Genomic DNA, 13565 nt, shown 5'->3' with positions numbered 1-13565 from the left:
CAGTGTGATGTTCATTCAGCAAACATCTCACTAAAATGCAGTTTAGGAACTGTTTGTTCACTTACACTGAATAACAAAACATTTCAATAAGAAATAATCTGCGAACACCAGGGACACTTGAGAACTTTGGAAGAACACTTCTGGTGCGCTGTTGTGTTGCAGTTGCTTTTGTTAAGAGCAACAAGCAGCTTTAATGGGGACAGTTTTGGTTTTACAGTGTGGCTAAAGCTGGTTTGAGGCTTTGTTTGCCTGACAGGGGCAACAGAGTCCTTTTCTTACCTCTCTCTCTCTCTCTCTCCCTCTCTCACACACACACACACACACACACACACACACACACACACACACACACACACACACACACACACAAATAAAAAACTTCAATCTTTTCCCATGCTGATCAATAAACGTGATAAGAACTCTATCCTGCCAGTTGGCAGTGACTAATGGGTTGGAAAACATGTTTTCTCTTGAGGGTCGAGAGTGCTGCCCACATATGAGAAACACACAGAGGATGAGAAAACTTTTGTACGTGTTCAGCGTGATGAGATCCCAGACAAGTTTGTTCACTAACCACAAACGATCCAAGCCACACTGTGAGGACCTGGTGTGTTTGTAGGCATAAAGAAAGTCAGAGATCAATGGCTTAATAACAACACCAGAGTTAATATTCATCAGGGTGTTCTCAGGGGCCAAGCTTTGGTTGAAATGCTAAACTGGTACAATGTTTTTAAAGGTACAGTGTGCAAAATCTCACCACTAGATGTCAGGAGATTGCAAATTGCAACCAATTCAAGTCCATGACTCTAACTATGGTGGCTCCTAAAGGACAAATACACAAACTGTTAGCCAGCGTTACTGAAACTGTCTGTTTTTTAAGTCTAACATAAGCTGACATTATGTTAGCAATTGTGAAAATAGATAAATGTTTTAGAACCGTGACTTCAGTTCAAGAGATAAGCCTTTAGGTGAGGAGGTGAACATGAGGGTGGAATGAGAGGAGTGGTGATGGGGGATAAAGACAGAATGAGAAAGACGCGTCATACAGCTACAAATGTTAAATGATCAAAAATTGTTTGAAAGAGTTTGTGAACTTTAAATTAAAAGTAACATATAAGTCATACTACGTGTGTGGCCATTCTCTAACCACACACATATCCACATTTAGGCAGAATATCCATCTCAGTCCATCTTAGTTACTGTATTTAAAATGCTGGGGCAATGTGGCGGCTTCCACAAACTGATACCTGCTCCCATTTACTTTTAATGGATTAATTCTAAGTTTATGAGAAAACATCAATTTGTTATGCATTAATCAATGTATATTTACGAGTAAAACATTCTGGTTTTCTATTAAGTCATCTTTAAAAAATTACTGACTGTGCCTTTAAAGCCAAGTAGCACTAAAACACCGGTCACATCATATACTATTACATAATTAACTGACTCAGTTACTGCTACCTGACTTAGAGAGGGGCAAGGGTACTTTACTTTTTTAGATCATACAGTCTGAGTGTCGATATAATGGAAAACCAGGGAATGGGCTAAATGGACTGGTAGTTACAGAAGTGATTGTTTACTCTGAGCACCTGCTCACAGCTGATTTCAAAACACCAAGACTGTGATGGCATAAAAATATTCAAATCCAGGCTTTGTGAAAGGACTTTACAAATCAGCGGGTGACATAATGCTTGCTACATCCTTTTTTTCCACTGTAAAACAAAAAGAATGAACTCCTGCTGTGGCCTCACAGGTTCAGTGCTTATCATTTCTTAACTACTTTCCTTTGCGCTGCCATGATTGGTGGAGGCAGGCCGTGCGGAGGTGTGTGTGTTGGATCCAGGTGTGGACACAGGCGAGGAGACAGAACTAACTTTAACAAAAGGCGAGCCTTTATTATGGCTGATACAGGGGGCAACATAAAGCAGCACGGGCAGTGGCGAAACTAAAGTAGAACCTACACTGGGAAAACTAAACTAAGAAAACTGTGACTTAACTATGACAAAGTAGGAAGACTGGCAATGACTATGAGCAGGACCTTGTGCAGAGTGCATGATGAAACACATGAATCACTTACAGGAACATGAACTGCACAACAATCCTGAAACCCATTAACCTGACATGACATGAGGGATGTAACACAGACGACGTGACGCTGACAAAAAGAAACACGGGACTTAAATACACTGAGGGATAACGAGGGAAATGAGACACACAAGGAGAGCACGGCTGGGAGTAATCTGACATGACAAGACCAAGGGGAAGCGAGACTCAATACATTGACATGGGACACAGACTTTCAAAGTAAAACAGGAAACATAACAGACACAGACTTGACTAGGGAATACAGCAGACCATAGAACACAGAAACAGAAACCAAAAGACTAGAAAAGATAAACTATGACAAAATCTAAATTCAATAATGATACAAAACTCAAAACACTGGGTCACCGACCCAGGACCGTGACATGCGCAGGTTAACTCAATACAAAGACACCCTGCCACCCCATCACTGGCTCTGGACCCCCATGTGCCACCTTATTTGAAAAATCCTAGAAAAGCTCCTGTTTAAAACTACAGTTAATAGTTGCTAAGAATATACAATAGACATTTAATGCACTGTTAATAATGAGTTTACTAATATCTACCCTCTGTTCAAGAAGCTGGAATCCCCCAGGCTACAAAGTAAAGCTATCCTGGAAAAGGTCATCTTCATAGTCAGAAGGCAGGACAATTTACACCGACTACTCCTCCTTACAAAAATGTCTCTTAGCCTACTTTTAGAAAGAATTTGGCTGTTATTGTGGCACAGCTGTGCACCCTTTCATCAGTTTGACACATACCTCTTCATCACAGGGCTGGAGTCAGTGAGCAAACTTTTCTGATGTCCTAGCAGCAAGAAGCATCTGCGAAGACACTGCTCGTTTCATCAGATAATAGAACAGCCTGTATTACATATCATATTATGGCTTCACGCTCACTATGGGATTTATTTTTGATAATCAATGTGAACATCTATTCACTTTCACAACGCTCTGAAAGGCATTCATGGAAGAGCTCATTTGTAGAAGCAGCAGCTTTGTTCTGTCTGTCCTAATTTTCTTTTCAAATCTCTCCGTGCCTTGTAGACCGGCTCATACAAATAAGGCTGTGATGGAAAGAACATACTGTGGATGTACTCATGAAGGCTCAGTCAGACCCAGCCTGTGCTTTGGAGCACAATGCGGCAAACTCACAACATAGGTGTCTATGAGGTGGACTGCACTATAGACAGTATATAAAAGATTGCCATAGCCACTGGGATATCACAGACTGGTTTCAGACTTTGTGTTGTTTTGGAGGCATAACATTATCTTTTTGGATGCAGCTATGCTGATACTAGAGCCAGAAGTGATCATAACTGGACAACACAGTTAGTAACTAATGCTAGCAAGGTTGTTTAGCATGCTGCACCAAAAAAAACAAACAAATTAGCTACAGCTGCCTGTGTTAAGATGCCTGTCATATTTTGTATTTTAAATACATAACGGCGGTACATGTATTCCGTTACTCCCCAACACTGCTACCAAGTTGCAATATGTGAAATATAAGCTCAAGCTATGCAGAGTATCTCAGCTCAATCTCAGTTTGAGTAACTACATAAAAATTAATCTTTCGAGAACAACCGCAGCATGACCTTCGTTCATACTGCTGGGGGCGCTTCCTTATACAAAACTAGCTGAGAAGCTCAGCAGGACACAGCAGAGAGAAACTTGTTGGGTCGAGAAACTGCACCCAGCTATCTCGCGCCCTAGATGATTCATTATGCATGAAGGTCTGGGTTCTTTTGTAGAAAATCAATAAGTGCATCACGTCTGAATTATTAAACAGCAACAAGACCTGCACACACGTCTGAGCTGACCGGTTGTTTACACCAGGGGTGGCCAGTGACCAGGAGTTTCACGAATTAGGACAAACATAGATGAATTAAACATCAGAGCGGTTTCCGCTCTAGAATCCCCGCCACCGCCGCGCCTCTCAGAGCGTATGATCCATCAAACAGAGTAAGGACACACGGGGGCCCATCGACGCTGACTGGTGGAACTGATAAGGATGAGAGCTCTGTGCAAGCAGTCACTGAGTGGCAGGCGTGAGCCGAAGGAAAGACAAAACACAGACTATTCCCAGAACAAATGATGAAGAAAAGGTCTTGTTAAGCTTTGAAAAAGACACAGAAGACAAAAAGTGGTTCATGATTAAGTCTATTTTCAGATTTGTTTTCTCAGAAGATTACAGCCATTGGAGGAATTATTTCCCCACTTAAAAAAAAAAAAAAACTACATTAGGAGGATAAAAGGCAAAAAATTATTGAATCATTTTGATTTTTCATTATAAAAAAAGAGACACAGTCACATAATTTGCAACAGTTAAAGCAGAATTGCTAAAAGGTCCCAGTCTTCGGGCTTGTTTTGAAAAAGCCTCCACGTGCAGCACTCAGCTTCCTTCATTCATCATGTCTGCTGAAATCATGTCGACCAGCGTTGAAAAGACAAAAGCAAGACACGACGTCACAGACAAAGGGTGGTCATTTTCTTCCTCTCCATTTATCAAATTCTGCAGCAGCTAAATAACGCAGATTGCCTCTGACTGTATATCAAAATAAATCTCTTTCCTTCATTTGTTAGAGCAACAAAGTGATTAGCATTTTCACAGAATTTTCAAAAATAGCCTTACAACATTTCCATAAAAAGTACACTGCTCCTCCTTCATCAGCAAATAAAAGAATTCAGCTTTTTAGTGTTTGTGTCCTCGTAAAGCTGCTCGTTTGCATTCTCTGAACTAATGATCGCGTTGCATTGCTTTTACCTTCTGACTCAATCCGAGTGGCTGTTATCAATCCGTTCCTGCGTGTTTGTTAGATCACATCAAAGCCTCTCTGATAAGTGGTTCATCTCCGTGCTGAGAGACACTTGGCTTATCATTGACCGTCAGGCTACAAGTTACAATTTTTATTTTAGGGTGGTTTTTGTTTCATTTAGGGACCGATGAGCTCTACATAAACATGAAAAAAAAAAAGAGTTTTGGTCGTTACTTGACAGATTTCAGTTTTTCTGAGCCATTTAAAGTGGGCAGGGCTTCTGCTCACGTTTCATACAACAGATTTATATTCTTGGACTCTACTTCAGAGGTTTTGTAATATTTGCTGTTCAAGAAAATCCTCATTTACCTCATGCTGGTGCAGCTCATCAGGCCAAACACAAGCCCTCCCCTCACTTTAAGCCACATTCCTTCTGACTGGTTGCCTCTCACAAACAGTAAGTTTGTACAGTAAGTGGGTGGGACTTAAATGACCATATTAGGGATACCTGACATCATCAGCCTTAGCTATCCTCTATAACAAACTGCTTTGGTTTAAGAAACCCATTTTAATAATGGTGGCTATATTTTCCCTGCTCATGCTGTACACCAGTGTTTGTCAGTAGTTATGTTTTTTTTGTAATAGTAAATGATACTTTTTCACTCTTGCATCTACCTAAAAGGGTCAGTTTACACATTTTCTTTTTTCTTTTTCTTTTTTTAAAAAAAAGCTACTTTTCATTTCCACCTGTCATCTGCCACTCTCACTTCATGAGCAATGCTCTGGGTGCTGAAAACAGCAGAAAATCTCCACAGTGTCTTGCAGGTTGCTTGTTAAAGCTAATGGGACAATTATGTTTTGTGACTTGGGTGAAATAACTCTTTAATGGGAGACATCAGCTGCTTTATTGTGGTGGTAGATGGCAGTAAGACCAAGTCAGAGAGAGACAGACTGAGACAAAGCTTCCTTTATCTATTTCTCTTTAGCTCCAACATTCCTCTCATTCTGCCGGGCACGACCTGACCATGACCAACGCTGGCTGTGCCTCTGTCTCGCTGTCCTCTGGGAGCTCTTTGATATTTTTAGTGTATCCCTACAAGGACAGCAGGTCACTCACTGAGGCCACTCGCAGAAAATGGGTTCTTTTCAGTGTCTGGGCATTGGGATCTTTGTGTTCACTTTCCACAGTTCAAAAGTCCACTTTAATCCACTCGCACAGATCTGCAGAACAGATGCTCACACAGTAGTGTTATAAAAATACAGCTTTGCTTGTGCTACAATAACCATGGCAACTTGATTGTGCTACTCTTACAGTGATAAAAAAAACCCCTTTCTGAGTCAGAAAGTTTCAAATGCGAACTGCTACGACAAAGGTATTAATACACAGGCTTTGGGTTCTTTTTTCCAGAGCCGATGAAGTGAAAGTAAATGAGAGAGATTCTCTTCTGCAGAAATCTTCGCTCCTGCTTTCTCACTAAAATAATGTGACAAAAAACAGCATGTCTGACTGAGCCAATCGCTTCTGTCTTTGGTCTGTCACTTAATGATCTGCTCAAATAAAAACGCACCTCTTTCATCTCTTTCTGCTGACAGCTAATTATCCTGCTCCTCCTCAGCTCAGAAACAACTTTCCAGCAGCCCTCCCTCCAAAAGCTGCCCGTCCCTCCACCCGTCTCTCTTTCGACTCTCCATCAGGATTTTGTGGAGATCACTGGAATTCGCTTTCAGTTCAGCCACAGCGGGAAGATGATTTTGGAAATCTTTATCATGTTGGTGTTTCAGTTATGGTCAAATTATGAGCCTGGATCCAAACACACAGCTCCTTCGCCTTCCAGGCAATCAAATTTTTATGGTACAAACAGTTGCTGAGTCACAACAATTCTGCAAAGATGAGTGGTTCAAAATTCCTCCACAGAGCTGTAAAAGACTCATTGCCAGTTATTGCAAACGCTTAATTGCAGTTGTTGTTGCTAAGGGTGGCCCAACCAGTTATTAGGTTTAGGGGGCGAACGCTTTTTTACACAGGGCCATGTAGGTTTGGATTCCCGCCCCCCTCCCCGAGCTTGGTTCTGCCGGACGTTACGTCTCACTCAAGTGCTTTCTCATCAGATGTCGTCTGATTGTTGGGATTTCTCTCTGTAATTGTAGGGTCTTCACCTTACAAGAAAAAGCGCATCGAGGTGACTGTTGTTGTGATTTGGCGCTATATAAATATAACTGAAACAAAAGTTTAAGTGTGTTCCAAAAATCCATTTTGGAGAAAGTTCTCTTCCAGGTTGGCTCAAGAAGGAACAGGAATCATTTCTTTAGGGTGAAGCTGAGGGTCAAAAGGCTTCGCCCTCCTGCAGTAGAAAGTGCTGCGTGACATTTCATATCGACTGAACTGAAAGGAAATTCCTCGCTAACCTTTTCCATCTTACACATTCACATCCTTTCCGCCTCTCCACCCCTCACTTCCGTCTTCTTTTCCCGAGCCTGCGCCTAACTCCTAACACTTGAGTTTTATGTTAAATGAGTCTAAATGTACATTATATTGCTGTATAACTTTGAGCTGCAGCAGCGTTTGTATGATTTATACCAAAAATGCAATGAAATGTCCCTTTAAATAGAGCGAAAATATCGTGGTGCTAAATACAATAGTGTTTTATCTTAATACTGATAAAATAATATAAAATTTAATGTTTGTGGTTACACTTGCCAATAACTGTCTGTAACATTTTAGCCCATTTAAAGGATATTTCATCTCACTTAAAACATTCATTGTTACATCATCATTACATTACTGAGGAAGGCATGATATGTTAGACACCTGATATACATAAGAAATACACAGTGAATAAATCAGAAGCATTAAAAAACTGCACAAAAAAGAGTCCCGCTTATTTCCTCTGTTGCTGCTCATTCATTGTCTCATGCTGGTCAGTTTTTGTTTTCATTCATTAACAAGATTCTTGAAGCGCCCAGCTGACCTCAGATCAGCCGTGTTAGAAAGCAAGGCGTAATTACCGTGACCTTTCAGCTAATCGCACATCCGGAAATCAGATTAAAAAAAGATAAAGAGCCCTCGGTTCTGGAAGTACGTGTTCTCTTTTCCTAAAGTAAAGCCCAGAGAAGATCGAGTTGAAAAATTGAAAAGTGGCAGTGAATTTTTGATTTGCAGTACTCGCTGCAGTCTGTTTGAATTACCTCCACACACATTTCTGGGATGGACACTAAGAGAAAAACTTCAAATTCTTTTTGAAATCTACTGAACTGGTTATTTGGCCGCAGCTCTGTGTGTTACTCAAACGACAGCAGGTCTGGATGGTGCTCCATGTCTTCAGTGCTCCCTCCAGTGGCTTTGCTACAGGGGGCGCCATTCCCCAGCAGGACATCCTCGCCCAGGCTGATGCGGCAGGGAGTTTTGCCCGAGCAGGGAGTGGAAGCCAGCCGCGAGTCTGGCCCCGGCGCCTTCTGCCAGATATCGCATTGTTTGGCTTTGGACTCCAGAGGGGGATCTTTATTGATGAGGTCTGGTACAGAGAGCTGGAGCTGGAGCCTGTGTTCATCCATGCCTTCATCAGAGCTTCCCACTTCTACGCCATCCTCTTCTCCACCTATCACTGTATCCACGTTGTCATTGATCTCAGCTGTCTCAGAATCAGCTCCGGGTTTCCTCTCTGCTGGGCCCGATGGCCTCTTTTCCTCCTCCTTTCCCTGTTGCTGCTCCTCCTCATTCCTTATCTCCTCCTGAGTGATGGGGGATGTCTTCTCAGGGGAGGAAGGGAAAGAGGAAGAATCCACAGGGTCGGGGGAGGAGACCACGGGGTCAGAGGAGATCATCATGTCCTGGGTCGTCTTCAGTGCTCGAGGGAGGCGCTTCTTCCCCGATGGGGGTGGAGGGTCCAGCCGAGGGAAGGAGTCAAAGGAGGTGATGTGGCTGGAATAGAAGAGAGGAATAAAGGTAGGGGGAGAAAAGGGAAAATGGAGATTAAGGGAGGCAACGAAAGACAGACAGAGAACGTTTAAGTGGTGACTACAGTTGAAACTTCTGCCATATGCTGCCACAAAGAAGAAATCGATTCCTAAACATATTTTATGCTGATGAAGTTTAGCTGCTTGAATTGACCAGAGCTGTTCAAGCTTAAACAGCATGACTCCCCTTGGTGGTCGTCATGGCAGATCATCAACCTGCTTCTCAGCCTATCCCCAGCATCTATCCCTCTGCATGCCTTCCTTCACTACATCCATGAATCTTCCCTGCGCTTTTCCTCTTTTCCTCCTTCCTGGCAGCTTCATCTTCAACATCCTTTGTCCAAACAATCTAAGTCTTGCCTCTCTGACTTTGTCTTCATACCGCTCGATCTTTCCTGTTCTCTCCCAACAGAAATCTTCAACTCTGCCACCTCCAGATTCAGTCTCTCTTTCAGTGGCACCCTCTATAAACCATAAATCATAGTGTAGCAGGTCTACTACCATCATGTAAACCTTCCCTTTCACTCTCACCACTATCCATCTGTCACAAATTGCCCCTGACATTTGTCTCCACCCATTCCACCCTGCCTGCACTGTTCTTCACCTCTCTCGGGCACTGTCTGTTGCTTTACAAAAACAATTTAGGCTCTGATAGATGGTTTCCTCCTTCATAACAACGTTACGGTGTGTAAAACATCCTAGAACTGCATTTGGATGCAGATAAAAGTAGATGACCTGTCACAGAGCCTACATACAGGAACAAACACTGAAGCTAGGGTTTGTAATAACTAAGGAAGCAATCCATACATAACCCATATGTAATGCTGCATTTACAATAGGCACAAACTATTCAGGCAAAGAAAAAACGCAGCAAAATGAACTTCAGATTTTGCAGTCGGTACACATTAAAACTGTGGGCGGGACTATGACTAAACATGTCAAGAAAAATTGACAGCTAATTGGCTGATGGCCCCGCTGTGCAAAATAATAGAATCCTGTCAGGGGCCGTTTGTTGCATCAAAGAACCACCAATTGTTTCATATTTTAACTGAATGAAACTTTGTCGAACAAAAGCCATCCAAAGTTTGCATGCCGCTTCAGCTGATAGAAGAATGAAACCTGGCAGGATGACTCAGACTTCAAAGCTGCTCTTGCCTACTAATAAGAACAAGCTGAGTGACGGAGGAGGAAGGCGGCTGGAGAGAAGCTACAAGAGCTTAAACCTACATTCGCTCGTGTTCGGAGCTCCTCACTGAGTTCAGTGAGTGAGCGTGTTTACAAAAAACACTCTAAATTCTTAAGCTGTTCCAGATGACGTCAGCACGTAATCCTGTAGCTAGAGGCCAAGACGAAGTGAGTCAGCTATAAGTCTGCCGAACCAGCTGGTGGTCCAGAACAATCTTTAGATCGCTGCTAAATGAAGCTAAATCTGTTCTGGGTGCAGCGAATGGAGATAAATGGAACCTGAGCGGCTGAAAAATGACTTTTACTCGGCCAATCTTCAGGAGAACAGACGAAAAATCCTCCAAAGTACGTTTATGAGAGTACATAAACATGTCAAATCGGCATATTCAAAAAAACAAAAAATAAAATAAACCCCCTGAAACTGAAAACTTCAAAGTGAAAAACTGGCTTATTCAATTCCAGGCATCTCCCAGGCACCTCTGATGTATCATCATTAATTTAAAGCCACATTTCACAGGAAAAATCGTAAATTATTCACCTTTTCTGACCCACAGCCCAATTCTGCAGTGATAGATACGTCCTCTGCTCAGTATAGGTAATGGAATATTTTTGAATAAATTAAGATAATGTCTTTCAGTGGGTTTATTAATTAATTAGACGTGTGGAAAGGCCTCCGAATTTCACATATTCATCCTAAAATCTTTTGACGTAGAAGCCTGTTAATTATTTGGGGGGAGCGGTTTGCTCAGTATTAAGATGAAGTATGAATGTGTGTGTGGATATGAGGGTGCATACCTGCTGGCAGCAGTCTCACTGAGTTGCTCCATGCAGCTCCAAACTGCACCAACATTCTTGTTGACCTCCGTGACCCCAATGTCTCCGAGGTTGCTGGGCTCTTTTCTTCTTAGCAAGTCATTGACCTGAAAGAAGGCGAGACGAGAAGGAGAGAAAGGTTTAACCTTTGCAGGTAGTTTTGATACAAATGTTTATCGGCTCAGCTGAAAGAATAAAAAGAGCTTAAACCTGCATCCCTTTCAATAAGTCACACTATATGAGCTTATTTCAAAGGGTAAAAGAATACAGGACCTGCTGAGCTCAATGTCCCGTTTCTGCTTGTGTCGCACTAACCTTTGCCCCGACTGCCTTGCCCAGGTTAATGGCATTTTTCAGCCTCTGCTGTCCTCCAGAGGAGGGCGAGTCCACGCAGCTGGACCCCGGGTTGGAATTAGTCGTCGCCGCGGCGCGCCGGGTCGAGGACGGCCCTGGCCTCGAGGTCTGGGGACTCTGCTGCTGCGCAATGGAGTTCTCAAACATACTTTGATCAACTGTTCACAAAAGAAAAATGGAGAGGGAAAGAGCAGAAAGGGAGAGAGAGAGGGGTAGGTGAATACACAGTAGGACTTCAAAAAAAGAGCATGTCTGCTTTTAAAAGAGCATGCTGCAAAGCTGCAGGCCTTTCAAGTCTTAGGCAATACTGGTGGGATTTTTTACTCTGGGATACACTAACTTGGATCTTGAGAGAAAACAAAGAAATATTCCACTGAAACGAACACTTCTGATTGGTGTTTTAAAAAGTTCTTTTATTTTTTCCCCCTTCCAAACTACTGGGCAAACTTTTCTAACCAAATTCATCTTTTGTAGAGTGTTTCTTCAAACATGTCACGTTCTTATGACGCGCTCTGCAGCTTTGCATTGTAACACGACGATTCAAAGGTTTTTCATGACAATGCATTTACATGGGAGGGATCTAGCTGGCAAAGCGTAGTAGATCCACTGATATCACAGAATAATACATAAAACAATACAACAACAAAATAACACCACTGCAGCAACACATGCACAAACATAGGCGGGAACGATCAAGCAGAAAAATACAGGATGAGAAAAAGCAAAAAACCCAAAACAAAACAAAAAGGCAGCTCAGGTTCAGTCCACTTAAGACAGACGATCTTACCTCTTGCAGAGAAATAGTTCTCGGAAAGCATTCAGTAAGACACAAAGTATCAGATATCAATCATTGTACTAGTCAAGCTGTTTCTGCTTAGTCATACAGTACTGCTACAAGGGGACACTTTGGGGAAGGCAACAGCTAAAGAGCACAGCTGCAGCTGTGTACGCATATCTGAAAGGTACATTGTCTTCATCAGATAAATGTGGAGAAAATATAGCTATTTGGAATCAGATGGCGTATCAAAGGGTAACCTTGACTTCTCTTGTGCACACACAAATATTTCACTTGCCATCCCAATCAGGAGATCTGCAAAAAGCCCATTAGACAAAAGGCCAGAGGAAATGTGATCTGATATTATGAATCAACTGGATACAGAAGGCATCGACTTCAAGGAGAGAGAAAGAGCTAAGTGAAGAACAGAAAAGGATACGTTTTGGTACTTTAGAGCGCGCAGAAGGCAGAGAAGAAAAGTGCAAAGAAAAGAAATGTCAAACTTGGAAGTACGATCGAAACCTTACAGATAATCTTACTATTTTGGCGCCACCTGGTGGGTAAAATAAAGCCAATAAACAACAACAGTCCTGGTCTGTAAATATCTGGTGCCACAGCAGTTGTGTGTTTTTAAGAAAGTGGCAATGTTCAGCCCGTTTTCTGAAACAGCCCAAACATTTGCACAATATTAACTGCACTGATTTTCAAATATCTTTAGCATTTGCAGCAGTAAATATAAGCAAAGTGACGATGCGACCTCAGGCTTAGAAAATTAGAATATTTCAGTATTTTCTGATGTTATATATCTCAAACCTTTAATTGGTTCAACAGGCAATCAGTTAGTGGTTTACGTGATACTTAACAAAAACAATATTGCAGAAAATAATGCTCTTTAAGAGTTAGCTAATGCAGTACATCAGCGAGCAAGTCATTAGCATCACTAACCATAACTCTGCACTTCCTGCCACCAAATAAGTGCTTATTATGTGTGCATCATTCTAAGTTTCTGTGTATTGGCATGACTGCAATTTATGCTTTTGTGTTCCACAAACACACTTCTTTAAATAATTCAACTAAGCATTTTTCCACAAATAACAAACAGGTTCCTGACATTGCTAACAAATGGTATACTGGCACAGATTTGCTTAATTAAAGCTGTGATGAAACTGGAGGCTAATTTATGAATCTTTCTGGAATGTTTGGCCTGCCTGCGAACATTATTCTTATCTTCTGACTGTTTGTCAAGGTAATCGAGTGATCTCTGGATCAATAGTCTCCTGTTCCATTGGCCAAAAAACATCCTTGTTGATCCCACCAGACAATGAGGCCACACACTTCTACATTACCTTGCAATGGAGAGTCAACGGAAAGACCTTGTAATGTAGTAACCCCACAGTAGCCTGTGAAGGGCACCAGGAAGAGAGGTGTTTGTGATACAGCCTCCATTGTACTCTGAAAAATGTATGTGTAAGTCTCAACGTTAAATGTTTTTGCAGGTTTCCTCTCTGCATGGTGAAAAGGTGAAACCCGCTGTTTGAAAATGAGCCAGAGTGTCACTGGCTGGCTCATTTACACACAGATGCAGTTAATCATCACTATTTATGGGCATTTCACTGCTGGACAGTCCCCGAGCCAGCTCTGAACCTC

General features: G+C 42.1%; 1 protein-coding gene across 3 annotated transcripts in view; it reads right to left on the bottom strand.

The window, feature by feature from the left end:
• Positions 1-4225: 4225 nt before the first annotated feature.
• Positions 4226-13565, bottom strand: part of LOC101485789 (carboxyl-terminal PDZ ligand of neuronal nitric oxide synthase protein) — a 246267-nt gene continuing 236927 nt past the window's right edge. For all 3 annotated transcript variants that reach the window (XM_024805650.2, XM_024805649.2, XM_024805651.2), the window contains exons 11-13: positions 11105-11301; positions 10772-10896; positions 4226-8756 (exon numbers count right to left, since the gene is read on the bottom strand). In XM_024805650.2, coding sequence (XP_024661418.2) covers positions 8117-8756; positions 10772-10896; positions 11105-11301 — 962 coding nt within the window. In that variant the 3' untranslated portion in view covers positions 4226-8116. The remainder of the gene's footprint in view (positions 8757-10771; positions 10897-11104; positions 11302-13565) is intronic.

The sequence above is a fragment of the Maylandia zebra genome, linkage group LG17 (assembly GCF_041146795.1).
Source record: "Maylandia zebra isolate NMK-2024a linkage group LG17, Mzebra_GT3a, whole genome shotgun sequence".
Taxonomy (NCBI): domain Eukaryota; kingdom Metazoa; phylum Chordata; class Actinopteri; order Cichliformes; family Cichlidae; genus Maylandia; species Maylandia zebra.
The sequence above is the reverse complement of the archived record's forward strand: the minus strand, read 5'-3'. Positions and strand labels throughout refer to the sequence as shown.